This window comes from Gossypium raimondii, chromosome 7 (assembly GCF_025698545.1).
Source record: "Gossypium raimondii isolate GPD5lz chromosome 7, ASM2569854v1, whole genome shotgun sequence".
Taxonomy (NCBI): Eukaryota; Viridiplantae; Streptophyta; class Magnoliopsida; order Malvales; family Malvaceae; genus Gossypium; species Gossypium raimondii.
This window is the reverse complement of record NC_068571.1, coordinates 9,054,965-9,069,666: the sequence shown is the minus strand read 5'-3', so window position 1 is coordinate 9,069,666 and position 14,702 is coordinate 9,054,965. Positions and strand designations below refer to the sequence as shown.

Below are 14,702 nucleotides of genomic sequence, written 5' to 3'. Positions count from 1 at the left end.
AGGTAAGTGTTACAAAATTTGGCTCACTAGAACCTATACAATGATCTACCATAAAAGCTCTTAAGATTATGTACAAGAGAATAAAGGAAAAAAATGAAAATTTAATGAAAACCAAGGATTTACAATAAAACCTATATCTTGTAGAGTTGTTAATGAGTATTTATATCAAGAAAATGAGTTTTAGCTGTCATAACACAAGTATCAATACTTACCAGGTGAGTATTGGTAGCTTTATAAAAATATAATTGTTAGTAGTCCCTATAATAATCAAAGTATTAATATTTTAAGGCTTGTATCAATATCTTTAAAGCATGTATCAATACCTAATGAATAAGAATTGATACTTTGCTCTTCTAATTTGTTCTATGATTAGTGACTTGCAATGTGTCAATACGTACACCTTTGGTATCGATACTTAGCCACGCAAGCTGCTTTAAAAACATTTTAAACACTTTAAAAGCAACTTGGAATTGACTCAAAAATATTGGAACAATATGAAATACAAGTAGAACATGTTTTTGAGTATTCTAAGGTTTTGAAAATGTTTAATGATATTTTCACAAAATAACTTAGGAATATTCCTCAGTGTATCAAAAAGAATTTGTTTATGCATGTTGTAATGATAAGAACTCTCTTCCCTCTCATTTACTTGGAATGGTGATCCATAAGCATACAAGTCCCTCTTATATTGATAATTAATAGATTTATATGATAAAAATCATATCTATGGTGTTTTCTAAAATTAGATTTTTTATATTTTTGTTCTTGATTCAGGTTTATATTCTTGAGTTAGTAATGAGTTCGCTTGAAAATCATTTATTTTTCGTAATGAATTAATCTTTCTTTATCATCCGAATCCCATTTTATTAAATCTTTTGATTGACTCTATTTCTCCATTGTCCCGATACTAATTTAAGCCGTCTATTCTAAAATAAATCGTATTGATGACGATTCCTTAACCAATTTTTCTATTCATTCATTCCAAAATGTCTATATAAAAAAATTTGCTATATGAAATCAAGTTAGCATGAGAGATTTCATATTTAAAATTGATGAAAAAATATTTGTTCATGTATATTGATTTGAACCACTAACAATTCTTCAAAATTAAAACCCAAAGCATTTTTAGTGAAGACAATGAAAACATTTACTTTTTATAATTGTCACATATTTTTATTTTTAAAAAAAAATTAACCAAACATTAAATTAGCTTAAATTGAAACCAATGATAGCCTTAAATTTTGAGATATCTAATTTAGCATTAGAAATGATGATTGAAAACAACACTTGAATTGAATTCTAACCGACCAAAAGAAAGATGTAGTTGTGATATACAAACTTCAAGTTGTAGAAAGTGATAAGTAGGGAATAGGGATGGACCAAAAGTGGACACACCGAGTCCTTTTCAATCCGCCAAGAACAAGACCTACTGAAGTGGGCAAATTACATGCTAAAAACGTGACCATCAATAAATAAAACAAACCTACTTGCCTTTATTTATGTATCCAAGTCAAACTAACCCCACCCTTTATTTAATATAAACACTTTCTCGGAATATACACGCATTTTCTTCATTACCAACATTGCACGTAACTCCCCAACGTGAAATTTATAAAAAATTGAACACATTCAATAAATTTTTTCCCCCTTTTTTTTTCAACTTTGCAATTCAGAATTTGACATGCAATTTGGAACAATTTATTAAAGGTTTAAAAAAAAAACAACCTGCACACCCTTCTTCCTCAATAGAATAAAAAAAACTATAAAGAATAGAAGGGGATCTTAATTTCTTCTAATTTGCTGCAAAATTACTGGAATTGCTGATTTTATTGTTGCCATTGCTGTTGCTGTTACTAGTAGTGGTGGTAGTAGTAGTGACATTGCCATTGCTGTTGGTGGCAGACGTGAGGTTTGCTCCATTGTTATTAGCGACGTTGTTGGAGTGAGAACTCCCGATAATAGAAGTGATCGCGGCGGCCAATGCAGCGGTGAAGTTAGGGTTGGCAGCAATGGCGGCGGTGGCTGCGTTCACGGTGTCTGCAAGTGACTTTTGCTGCCCTTGTTGATGTTGGTGACTCATTTGAGGTTGTTCGATATCGTGAGACATTTGCAAACCGGAGAATTTGGATTGGTTGTAAAGTGCCTGGCCGAATATCTGAGGCAGCAATGGCAACGGTGAGAGCTGGGAATTAGGAAGATTGTGCGGTGGTGGGTTCGGGAATGGGACCTGGAATTGTCCTTCGGGTCTTGGGAACTGTAATGGGTTCGGGGTCTGGGTGAGGTCCAAGGTGACGGTTGGGAATGGGGCGGAAGCTGATATGGTGGCCATGCTAGAAGAGCATGGGAGGAGTGTTCTTGTGAGGAAATTCGAGTTCATTAGTCCATCCGCACTCGACATTGAACCGGATAGCAACATTCGTGCAGCCGATGATGTCGTCGACGCCATCGCCATTGCCGCCGGAGGCAAAGGATGGTTGTGGTTGCCTTCATATGTTGTGATGAGAATCGTTCGATCTTCTGCACATCTTTGTACCTGTTACAATAACTTCATTTTAACTCGTATGAATATCTATATAACTATATTTCCATTGATTATCAATAAATGTGAGCAAAATTAGGTTAAACACCAGCCACTAACTTATCAATCAATTATCTCCAATAATGTGAGGCAACTCCTCATGACTAGTCTCTATTATGTTAGTGTTAATCAAATTTCAAGTGCAACGAACTTTTGACGTTTGATAGTTAATGCAGATCCTTCACCAATCCCTAATTAAAATGAATATAACGTTTCCAAAGGAATGAAAAAAAAACCTGCTTTCTAACAGGGCAACCAGCGGCCATGGTACATCGATAATATGCTCGGGGACATGGATTTCCTTTGGCCATTTTCTGTCCATACTTTCTCCATTGGCATCCATCGGTAATCTTTGAGAAAAAGAGATTCCAAATCAATTTAACTTATAAAACAAATCATATAATTCGATACAATTCAATTCGATAGAATTAGAAAATACCATGGGAGCCTCTGATCTAGCTCGAACAGAAACCCGTGCCTTCCTCATGGTTGCCTCAGTTTGATCAACAGTTTTCGACGAATTAAACCTTGGAACCTTATTACCATCGGGGCTATCTTCTCTTCCGATTCCCCGGCCTTCTTCGCTACTCCCACGCTTCCTCGATCTGAATTCCTTGGATGCTACCTCCACGTTAGGCGATCCGGACCAATCGTGACTCCTCCCTTCCGTCGAAGACAGCGATGGTTCATCCGTATCAACTTCCGCAGCAGCAGCAGCAGCTAAGCCGAGATCCATAAATTGTCTCGGCACAATTAGTCCTCCATTAGATTTCTTTTGTTCATCGTTTTTTTCAGGTTTTCCATCTTGTTGTTGTTGCATAAGGGTGACCAGATGTTTTTGCACGGTGTTGTAGTTGCTTGTAACTTCGCTTAACATCTCCCTTAGCTGTTGATTCTCGGTGTTCATCCGTTCAAGCTCAACTTGTAAAACCGCTAGCTAAAAAAAGCAAATCAATGGCACGTAAAAAAATTATAACATGATCTTAAATCGATCAAAATTTCCAATTCTACGGTTTTTAATCAAAAGGGTCACCTCATTTTTAGCTCTTTTATCTTCCATGTTTGAAGAGATACCATCATCCACAGAGGATTGATCGCTACTGGTGTTCGTCGTTAACAAATTCAAACCAGTCTGAAATTCAACAACAAAATATACATTTATATATGAATTCTAATTCTTCGATTCAAAACTAAAAGTGTGGGTTCCCGACTTACGTTAACGTTAAGCTCGAGTGCAGTTCGATCGATGGAGTCATTGATGTCGGTGGCATTGGCATGATCGGAATCATCAACGTGACCATCGACGAGTTTATGATTCTTTTCGGCGAAAAAATCCATTTCGCCGATAACCCTCCGGGGGATTTCATCGTTGGAACAGTTTAGATTAACAGGGAACTGAATGGTGGGTGGTGGAGGAGACCTGTTTGGTGTGGAAGCATCATCCATGGCGGACAGGGACACAGTCGTGGGAACCGAAGCTCTGGTGGTGCAGTACTTGGGATTGTCGTTGTTGTTGTTGAAGAGGAAGTGTGTAGGGGGGAAGGAATTAAGAACAGTTAAATATTGGGATCTGAATCAATGGAGAGTCCACTGGGTTTGGCCATAAATCAAGAGAGAAAGAGAAAAGTCTTTGAAAGGGGCAACGGACCAGGCAATAAAATGGGAGTTGAGACTTTAGAAGAAGACCAAAGTGTAGTAAATATAGTTAGCTACCAATTTTCATTTAAGTGTGTTTCTTTTTCCTTTTCAATATTTCTTCTTTCTTTTTTCTTTTATTAGATTTATTGTCAAAATAAATATATATTACATTATATAAAGAGTCAAACATAATATATATTCAACAAATCTGAAAATAAACTTTAAATTTTATTTAAAAAATAATTAGGCAAGATGGAGATAAAAAAATATAAATGGTAGGTATTAAGACTAAAATTAAATTATTGAATAAATTACATCATTTTATTTGTAATTAATATTATTATAAAGTGATATACGATAGAGAAGAATGGTAGCGTCACATCTGTATCTCTTTTTTAATATTTGAATGTTATATTGGGATTTTATCTTGAAAAATTAAATTTAAATAAAAATCTTAAAATTAAGATGAAATTATTAATATAACATTAAACTACTGGAAAGAAATAATATTATTATTACATACAATCATAAACATTTTTTTTATAATTAAAGTTGAAGAATGAATTTACTACAAAGCTAACGCTTTTTCCTTCAGGCTTCGGCTGTTCTACTAGTATGAAATGTCCCTTACATACTTACCACTATTTCGTTTTCAAAGATTTTTAAACTGTTTGAAATTTTTAAAAGAAAATTAAAATAAATAAATAAAATATTACTCAAAACCAGCATCTTCTTATAAAAAATTCCAACCCCAATAATGTAGCATTAAATTTGGAATAGAATTATTTCAAGTTCATAAGTTCATGTCTGGAGTCTGAAATTATTATTTCAAGTTTTATTAAATTTGGAAATATTCTTAAATGTTAAATATTAATATAATAATATTTTTAATATTTTAGTATTACCTTTAAATGAAAAGGACATAAATAAATTTTAATTGACCAAGTTTTTCGTTTTTCATTCAAAGCTTTTGCCTTTTCTTTTACCTAAATAAAACTTGTAGTAGTTTTAATTTTTGAATAATTATCTGTCACAAGAAAATATAATGTGTCTTATGTATTAAAATCACACGATCAATCTAGGGTTTGATTCCAATGGAATCCAATAATAAAAATAACTTAATATTTTTAAATGTTACAATTGTCTACTAAAAAAGAACATAAAGGGATAAATATAAAACTATACAAGAACTTTGATATAATGTGTAATTTGATGCACGAAATTTAATTTCGTGCAATTATATATACACATTAAACTTTATTTTCGTTCAAATGTATACGTACATAAAACTTTGATTTAATTTCAATTGTATGCATTTAAAGAAATGAATACATCAATTTATTTTTGTATTGGGTAAGTATAATTATTTGTGTATGTAATATGTAAACATGAAATGATGTTATATTGATAATGGCGTTGGTTGCTTATAAAAATTGAATCAAATCAAAATGTCATGTATAAAAGTGCAATGTACAATATTACACATTACACAAAAGTTCATGTGTAGTTTTGTGATTTATCTCAAACACAAATCAAAGTAACTTAAGATATAACACAATTTCTTAAATTTGAGCATCGTTGAAAATTATTTAGTTATGGCCTTCTCGATGAATGCCACCAAGTAAGGTAAAAGAAAATCATCCTCCATCTTATTTTCTTGTTTTCTCAATTTTCATAGCTAAGATTGGTGTCTCTGGCTTAAAGAGAAAGAAATGGATTTTCTTTAAAAAAGAAGAAGAAGAAGAAGAGAGAACTGCTTAAAGAAATATCAAAATTAGTAATAAATATGGACCTAATGAAATAATTTACCTTATATCTCTACTTTGAAAGCGGAATATAGTTACTAGATTATAAAACTGACTTTTTGAAACCCCAATTTACATTAATATTTGATATAATTAATATTAACATTTTGAATTTAATAATTAAAAACTTACACTCTCTATAAATGATACATAAATCCGAAGCTAAAAGGGCTAATTATTAAAAGAATATAATTAAAAAGTATATATAAAAATATGAGAATTTGAAAAATCCAAAGAGCGCAGCCGCCAATTAATCATATCCATCCCTGCATATGTTGGTTTCTTAATTCCCTTCTGGACGTAAAAAAACTCCAACACTTATAAAAAAAATATTTAAAAAATTATAACGACCCAAAAATTAGTAGTTTTAGAAAGTGCGATTTTAGGATCCCATTTTCGTAAATCGGATATGTAAATAATTTTATTAAATATTTAATAAATTATATTATAGGTGAATTAAATCTTGGATAGATAATTTTAACAAATTAATGATTAAATAAAGTACAGTGACTAAAATGTAAAATCAGTAAAAGTTCAATTGTTAGAGAATCATTAATTAGAAACAAGAAGCAAGGATTAATAAGGAAATTATACCTTTCTAAGGTATAAGTGGACGGTTAGGTAATGTAAATTATTTTAAAATATTATAAAATGTAAAATGTATGTATATTATTTTAGCCTAGTGGAATGAAAGAGAATTAATCTCTTTTCATCCTTGCATGCCGAAATTGGAGAAGAAGAACAATGAAGTTTTTGCCTTAGGTGTTCAATTGGTAGTTCAATTTAGTCTCTCTTTTTTTTTTGTAATTTTTATATTTTTAAAATTTCGGGAGTTTAATTTAGTTGATTCATGTATTAATTTTCAAAACTATTAAAGTTCTAGAACGATGCCATTGGTTAATTCTTCAAGTTTTAGGTGTTAAATTGATAGATTTTAAGCTTAAGAGTGAAAAAGGACTAAATTATGTAGTTAATTTATAGTTTTGTACTATAGTAACTAAAATGCACAAATTTCAAAATCTAGGGTAGAAATGAATAATAGGAGGTCCAAATTAGACTATAGTGAAATCATGTTGAAAATAAGAGTTCTAGATTGAAAGTTATGTTAGTATCGGTTTTAGGGACTAAATTGAATAAATTGTAAAATTCACATAAATTTGTAATTGAGTGTGAAATTGATTTTATTTTGATGAATTATTATGTTTTTTCTTAATCTATAGCTAATGTCGACTCGGATTCCTCAAAAAAGAAAGGAAAAGACAAAGCCATCGACGAATAGCTCGAAGTTTACGGTTTGTGTGTATCTATAGTCTGAAACTACTTCGACTGTTGCTATTATGAACTGTATTGTATGGTAAGATCATAAGGTGAGATACAAATGATAACAAGATCTTAATTGAATTGATTGAGATTGGTTGTTACGATAAGGACTAAATTGAATAGTTTAGAAAATGTTGAGTATTGGTACAAATGTGTAATTGAATCTATATTGAGATGAATTATGTTGCTATATGTATGAACCAATGATTTGATGATGAGATTATGATATGAATTGAGATATTGACTTATAAATGGAATTGAAAAATGGTTACCATATTAAATGTTCAGGCAGAGTTAGGTATAATTGGCATACCATAGGATAGGAAGAGTTGAAAGTTTTTACTACTACGAGTCGAGGAGTGCTGGGGACACCTACTTTTCAGTTATACTGACTAGTGTTGGGTGCAACTTATTATTTTAGATTTACTTGATAGGCACTAGGTGTCAAACCAGTGTGATTAGTTGGATCCGCGTACCCGTCCGAATGTAAGTCAAGTTAATAGGGGGTTAAAAGCATAAACTGGGATAATAAATTATGGAATAAATTGAAATAAATACTGTTGGTGTTCATTGGAATAGAATTCTGAGATTTTAGAATAAAAACATGTAAATCAACCATTGAAATAACAATTATGATATGAAACGAAATATGATACTATATTAATAAGTGAATGTAATGAAATAGGATGATCTAGAAATTAAATTGTATATGAACCTTATGATCTTTATCTCATGCCTTTATATAAATTATATTTATATATATATATATATGATTTAATGTATAGATTATAGAAATACCACTGAGTTTATACTCAATGTAGGTTTTTATTTCTCGTGCACAGGTTAGGTTTCAATCATGTACGCTTGCCAATATCAGCATCTAGCCGTGATCTCAGACTCATCATGTTGGTGACGTTTTGTTAATTTAGGTGGCATATACCTAAGGGGTCTTATGTTTATATTAAGCTAAGATGAAGAATGTTTTGGGATTTTGATATAGATGGTGCATATGTGATGTTAATGGATAATAGTATTAATCATGTATATATTACATGTGGTGATATGTTTGAAGTGTAAATGAGTGTGTGTGATATAACATGGTAGGTAAACTAAATGGGCATTACATGAATTTGATGTTTTGATGATGAATAAGTTAGTTAATAAGTACCATAGTTGAATGGATGATAAATGATATGATTTGGATAGATAGTTGAATGAAATGCTTGGTATACATTTTGATATTAGCGTAAAGAATGAGGTAAGGAAATGATGCTTGCAATTAATTGTGTGTACATGAATTGAATGTGTTAGACATTGATCAAGTAGGTTAGCATTCACTTAAGGTTTGATTGATGATATGAAAATAATATGGAATATTTGATGATTAGAGTTGAATTGTATGTTGGATGTTTGTATTTGTGAGTTATATGATAGATATCTGAGGTGCTTTATGATATTTATTGAAATGTTAAGGTTTAGGCATGAAATAGGTAGTTCAAAGGAGGTTTTTGACCACTTCTGAATATAAGTATCGATACTCTGGCATTAGGTATCGATACTTGACCATTTGAACAATTTTCTAAACAAACAAAATGTCAAAACCGTATCGATACTTAAATGGGTATCCTTCATTTCAATAAGGTATTGGTACCAAACAATCAAGTATCATTACCAAACCCTTAATTTTGAAATTTTACAATTTAGTCCTATTTCATGCTCGGACTTCCAATTTAGGTACATCTATACTCAGTTTAAATAGATTTGAAGTGTATGTTTGTCAATGTCCAAGCTGATTTAATATGAAATGTTGACAATGTTGCTCCAGCAACGTATGTGACATCTCATTGCTTGGACCCAATGATCGAGTCGAGTAATAGGGTGTTACAAAAATATAAAAAATCAGTTCAACCGTCTGATTCCCAATGCAATGGGTCTATTGGATTTCTCCGGACTAGTACCCTTGTCGATTTCAGTCTATCTAGTCCAACCGACTAATCCAATCCAATTTAAGTTTTTATGAATTTTTTTTTTAGAATTTTTATAAGCTTATATCAATTTTAATAATTTTAATTATTTTTAATTATTTTTTAAGAATTTTAATATGTTTTTACAAAACTTTAAATATTTAAAATAATTTTATTAATTTTATAATTTTTACAATTTATTAGATTTATTATATTGTTAATAATATTTATAAGTTTTCATAATTTCTATAAGTTTATATCAATTTTAATATTTTTTTAATTTTCAATAATTTTTAAATTTTTAAGCATTTTATAGGAAAAACATTAGATTAAACCAAAATTTGCCATGTATCACCATCTAATTGATCCTTTAATTTATTTTAACGGTCAACATGGTCAATAACAAAACTGATTAACGGATGAGCTTAATTGATTATTTTAGTTAATTGTAGTGGCTTAATTGAGTCAAATTTAATATAGGGCTTAATTTATTTTTTTTAAAATTTTCTAAAGGTTTTTTTTTACATATAAGCTTTTTAAAAAGTAATAGTTAATTATATTATAATAGTAAAAATGGGCTCATTTGAGCCGAATGGAGCTTCATCTTGGTTCAATTGAATTTGAGCAAAGTTTAAGTTCAAAATCTTGTATGCAAGCAGGTTTGGTTTAAAGGTGAAAAGAAAAGTGGGATGGCGTTAACTCTTTGTAGAGGAAGAAGATACGTTGGGGCGTAGTACCAAAGGGGTTAAAGATGATGGCAGGGGATAGTCGAAAGAAGTTTGACCCCAAAGCCAATCTCGTATAAGGATTACTTAATGGGGCAATATTTGGGAGCTATCGACCGGGATTCTTCTAAGCTAGAAGATATGCAAATGGATAGAGAATTAGAGGAAGAAAAGAGGGAGGCCACTGAAAGTGACCAAGAAAATGATATCCATATCAAACTCTCTAGAAAGAACGGGAAACTATCAGAAGTCATTGCATAAATACCATTATGGTGAAGGCGTTTGGAAAATCTGATGGGTACAATCATTTGTAGTTCAAACTATACAACTTTGGAACCAAAAAAATGACTTTGAGCTAATCGACTTAGGGTATGGGTATTTTCTAGTCAAGTTTCTATTGAGAGAAGTTTTAACTTTCACACTGAAAGTAAAGAAAACTATTTCTAGTTCTATGTTTGATTTGAATCGTTTGAGCCCACACTTGAAGTAGTTCATGGTACAAGAATAGCTAAGAATGTCGTTTGGTTGAAAGTCGGGAACGACAATGATCCATCTAGTCGAAAACACAAGTGTGATTTAGGTAAAGGGTTTATTGCTATAAATATCACAAACCGGCTCAATTTTCAAAATTTTTATTTTTTTTTGTGTAAAAAAACTGTTTTCCAACTGAAGTTTTTCCAACAAACCATTACATCTTCCTTCATGAAAAGTCAATTACTATCAAATAGTAATCAAGTCATTCATCACAAAGACAAACGACTCGTGGCCATATTTACTTTTAATCTATCATGTAATGCTAATGAAAGGACCTCATTTACCCATGTCTTGGGATATAAATTTCATTATTATGAATGATGCTACATACTGTAGATGTCGTATAACCAACGCACCAACTTTCTGTTCCTTATCTATTTTAACTTAGGATTTTACTTACATCAAAGTATACAAGTCACACATACATTGTCCATCATCCACTCAGGATTAAGATATGTCACACTTTGAACATCACAAGTGAATAAATCCATAAACAGATTCAAGATCTATTCTTCTTGGGTTCAGTCCGATGTATTGTTAGTCCAGTTAGTTATATCTATGTCTCTATCTTTCGGGAGTCATCTGCTTCGATGCCCAAGGTAGGACATCTCTCCAATTGGACTTGATAGATAATCGTATTAGACTTTCAATCGGTTTGCTCATTTCCGATTAGACTAAGGACATGTTTAGGTTCATTTACTAATATAAGTTGTCTTTTTGTATTACGATCCGACCACATAATACTACTTAGTATTAGTTTAAACATTAAACAACCAGTGAGCTAATATTTACTTCTATTTTCTTGGCATGCAAAAACCACATAAGAACAATATACAAGAGTATTAATGTAATTCATAAATAATTTTATTGATCAATATGTTCGAAAATATTATAAATATACATAAACAAAATACTACACTTAAGGCATCGAATACAATAATCTCCCACCTACCCTAGTGAAGTAGATGACTCACATTCCACATTCTCATACCCTCCATATGTATATGACAAGGATTAAAATTTTGTTGCACTTTATAACTTATTTTAAAGAATTAGTAATTCTTATAATTGAAAACTTGCATCAATGTAGTGGTTTATTAAATTTTAAAAAATCATTTAAATTTGACTAATAATAAAGGTGTATTGGGAAAACCACACAATAATGGAATTTAAATATAATTACTTGGCATATTTAGATAATCATAATAATTAGATTTAAGTGTAATCGAAGCATTCAAATACTTGCTTCAATTCTTAGGGAGGAGTTGAGAATTGAAAACTATGCAGGTAATTAGTGTTGATGACTTTTAAATTTCTTTTATTATTTATTTTTGAAAATTTTTAATTATACAATTATGTCATTACAATTTATATTAAGAAATATAACTTAAAAATTAAAATGATAATGTAAATATAAAACGTAATTAGTATCCAAATAATTACATATTTTTATCATTATTATGTTAACTCTATTTCTTTTCTTATTTTTTCATCATCTTTCACCTTTGAAAACTGAGGTTGAGACAAGTAGGACCCAAATCCAATAAATATGAGAGAAAACATGTAGAAAACGTGATTCAAATAATTGAGTCTATGTTATATCGTCATTATAAAATAAAAAATAAAAAATATTATTAATGCGTAGAAATCCTCTTGTGTTTCTCAGCTCATCTCTTTGCTTTCTCTCGTGACTCTGTTCGTCAATTTTGCCTAATTATGGTGTGAAGTTGAATTTTTTGCACTTTCTCTCCAAAATTTCTGTTTAGATTTTTAAAGTTTGAATTCCAATTTTGATGTACCATTCTACTCGTCATTATTAAGTATATAATAATATAAATTAGGTTAAATATGGTTTTTGTTATTATTACAAAATAAAATATAAAAACTAATAATAATTTGAGTGTGAAAGCATTAGTAGAGTTAGTGCTCTACTTGTAAGGTTAAATTTTGCTATCAGTTTTGTACTTTGTGAAATTTGAAATTTTGATCTTAACCTCAACCGTAGCAGTTAAATTCAATTATTAATCTTGTACTATGTGTACAATTGTAGATTTAGTCCATTTTTTCCAATTGGATCATTCTAAGTCCCTAAACTATTTGAATTTTGAAATTTCAGTTTTAACACGAAAGACAATTGATAATCTATTAATTGTATTTTTAGTGAGTATTATGTAAAAATAATAAGCTTATATGACCTTAAAGATATGATAATATGTTTGGCGCATCAAATTTTGAAAATAACGAAACATTACTTAATGAATTTAATAATTATTGTTTGGTAAGGATTGAAATTTTAAATTTTGAAAAGTATAGGGACTAAAATGACTAAATAAAAGTACAAGGATTAAATCAATAACTTTTTGCTAAATATAGGAACTAATAGCAAAAATTAACCTTACTTGTAATGTAGCGGTATGGAAGCCCTGGTACCGAGAATTAGATTGCATTTTGCCCTCTCTAATAAAAAAAATAGACAAATTAGTCCTTGTACATTAGATAAAAGAGCAAATTGATCCTTTATGTTAAAAATTTCGTCCAATTTTATTGTTAAAAACTGATGTGATTAACAAAATAATCAAACAATGACATGTAACATGTCATGTGTACCTCATGTAGACATATAAAGATCAATTTTAACAACAAAAATGGATAGAATTTTCAATGAAGGACCAATTTACTCTTTAATTTAACGTATATAAACTAATTTACTTATTTTTTAAGTAAAAAAGATAAAATACAATATAATACTTAACACATAAACTTTTATAATACTTTTACTTCATATAGCACATGCAAAAATTTCATTGGTGAGGCTTAGTCACATAAAATTTGAGTTCACATTCAACTACCAGTTTTTTTTTCCTTCTTACAAAAACGTGTAACCATTTGAGTTTGACTTGCGGTGACCGACCAGATTTATTTATCCATTTTAAGTATTGTTAGTTGATTATGATCTTTTTCTTGTCTTGGGCTACTTACTAATCAGAGATTTATTTTGGTTTTTATAAATTTTTTAATATTTAATTTTAGTCTTGAGTACAAGTATATAAAATATAGTAAATTATAGTTTCATCCTCAAAGTCTTTTTATTTTTTTCTCCTTCAAAGTTTTTATTTTTATTTTGACTGCTGTCGAAACCATCTTTTTGTGAAAACGAAAAAAATTTAGTTAGTCGACTTAAAAATGAAAATTGGAGTCGCCACCGATCTTTTATTGAGGTGTGATCGGATCACCTTGAAAATAATTTTAGGTCTGCGAATTTTGAGAAAACAGGTTCGGGAGTCGGTTACGCACAAGGAAGGGTTAGCACTCTCGTGACGCCCAAAATTGGTACCGAATTGATTGTTTAATGTCTTAATGTCGAAATTTTGAAAAGATTTTAAAATACGATCCTTTTATCGTCAATAAAATGAATTGGATGATAAGGCTCACTTATTTCAAAGAAATAAATCGTCACACTAAGTAAGTTAGAGTGCAACATTTCAAATACTCAAAATTAAGTTTGACTTTTAAAATCTATACATCTTGAGAAGGGTATTTGATTATTTGGGTCAAATGAGAAAATCAAAACTCAGTAAGTTAGGGTTCGATTTCACAAAATACCTAAATATCGAATATTGCCTTTATTTCCATTTGTTAGAAAAATCCTCGTCTCGAGAAAACAACATGTCCTACCCAATGCATTAGGATACAACGTATCGAATTCCCGAGAATGAGCTTTTATTTATGTGTTTTGATTAAAGCATATCCTCGATTATTTAGATTCAACGAGGAAAATTGGAACCCAATACGTTAGGGCTCAATCTTTTCGAAGATCCCAAATGCCGAGTATTGCGTCATTTCTGAAAACTTTTTGAATAAAAATGCTCTTGGTATTTGAATGATATTGAACGTAATCTTTTGAACAAATAAAACAATGAAATAATAACGTACAACGTGAAATGGTGATTCGTAAATTAGAATGTACGTTAATGAATAATGAATAATCAATAAATAAATTTAAACAAGCATAGCAATAATTATCTCAACCCATATAGCATACGAATACCAACATTGGCAAGTAATAGAAGACTAATTGAAGCCAAGTAAATTTACATAAACACTAATGAAATATACAAATTTAAACACAATTTAAGAA

General features: G+C 30.2%; 1 protein-coding gene across 1 annotated transcript; it reads right to left on the bottom strand.

The window, feature by feature from the left end:
- Positions 1-1,292: 1,292 nt before the first annotated feature.
- On the bottom strand, positions 1,293-4,265 carry LOC105802310 (probable WRKY transcription factor 31). The gene is made up of 5 exons (XM_012633880.2): positions 3,794-4,265; positions 3,612-3,710; positions 3,018-3,515; positions 2,815-2,928; positions 1,293-2,533 (listed from the first exon to the last, which is right to left on the bottom strand). Exons 1-5 carry the CDS (start codon positions 4,022-4,024, stop codon positions 1,793-1,795), a joined length of 1,683 nt encoding a protein of 560 aa, XP_012489334.1. The 5' UTR covers positions 4,025-4,265; the 3' UTR covers positions 1,293-1,792.
- Between the last annotated feature and the right edge of the window lie 10,437 nt (positions 4,266-14,702).

What these genes read in the sequence shown, in the direction of transcription:
- LOC105802310 (XM_012633880.2), bottom strand. Translation starts at nt 4,024, where the DNA reads ATGGATGATGCTTCCACACCAAACAGGTCTCCTCCACCACCCACCATT. An exon ending in CACTCGAGCTTAACGTTAAC is followed by an intron (nt 3,711 to 3,793) that starts GTAAGTCGGGAA and finishes GTTGAATTTCAG; the next exon opens with ACTGGTTTGAATTTGTTAAC. An exon ending in ATAAAAGAGCTAAAAATGAG is followed by an intron (nt 3,516 to 3,611) that starts GTGACCCTTTTG and finishes TGCTTTTTTTAG; the next exon opens with CTAGCGGTTTTACAAGTTGA.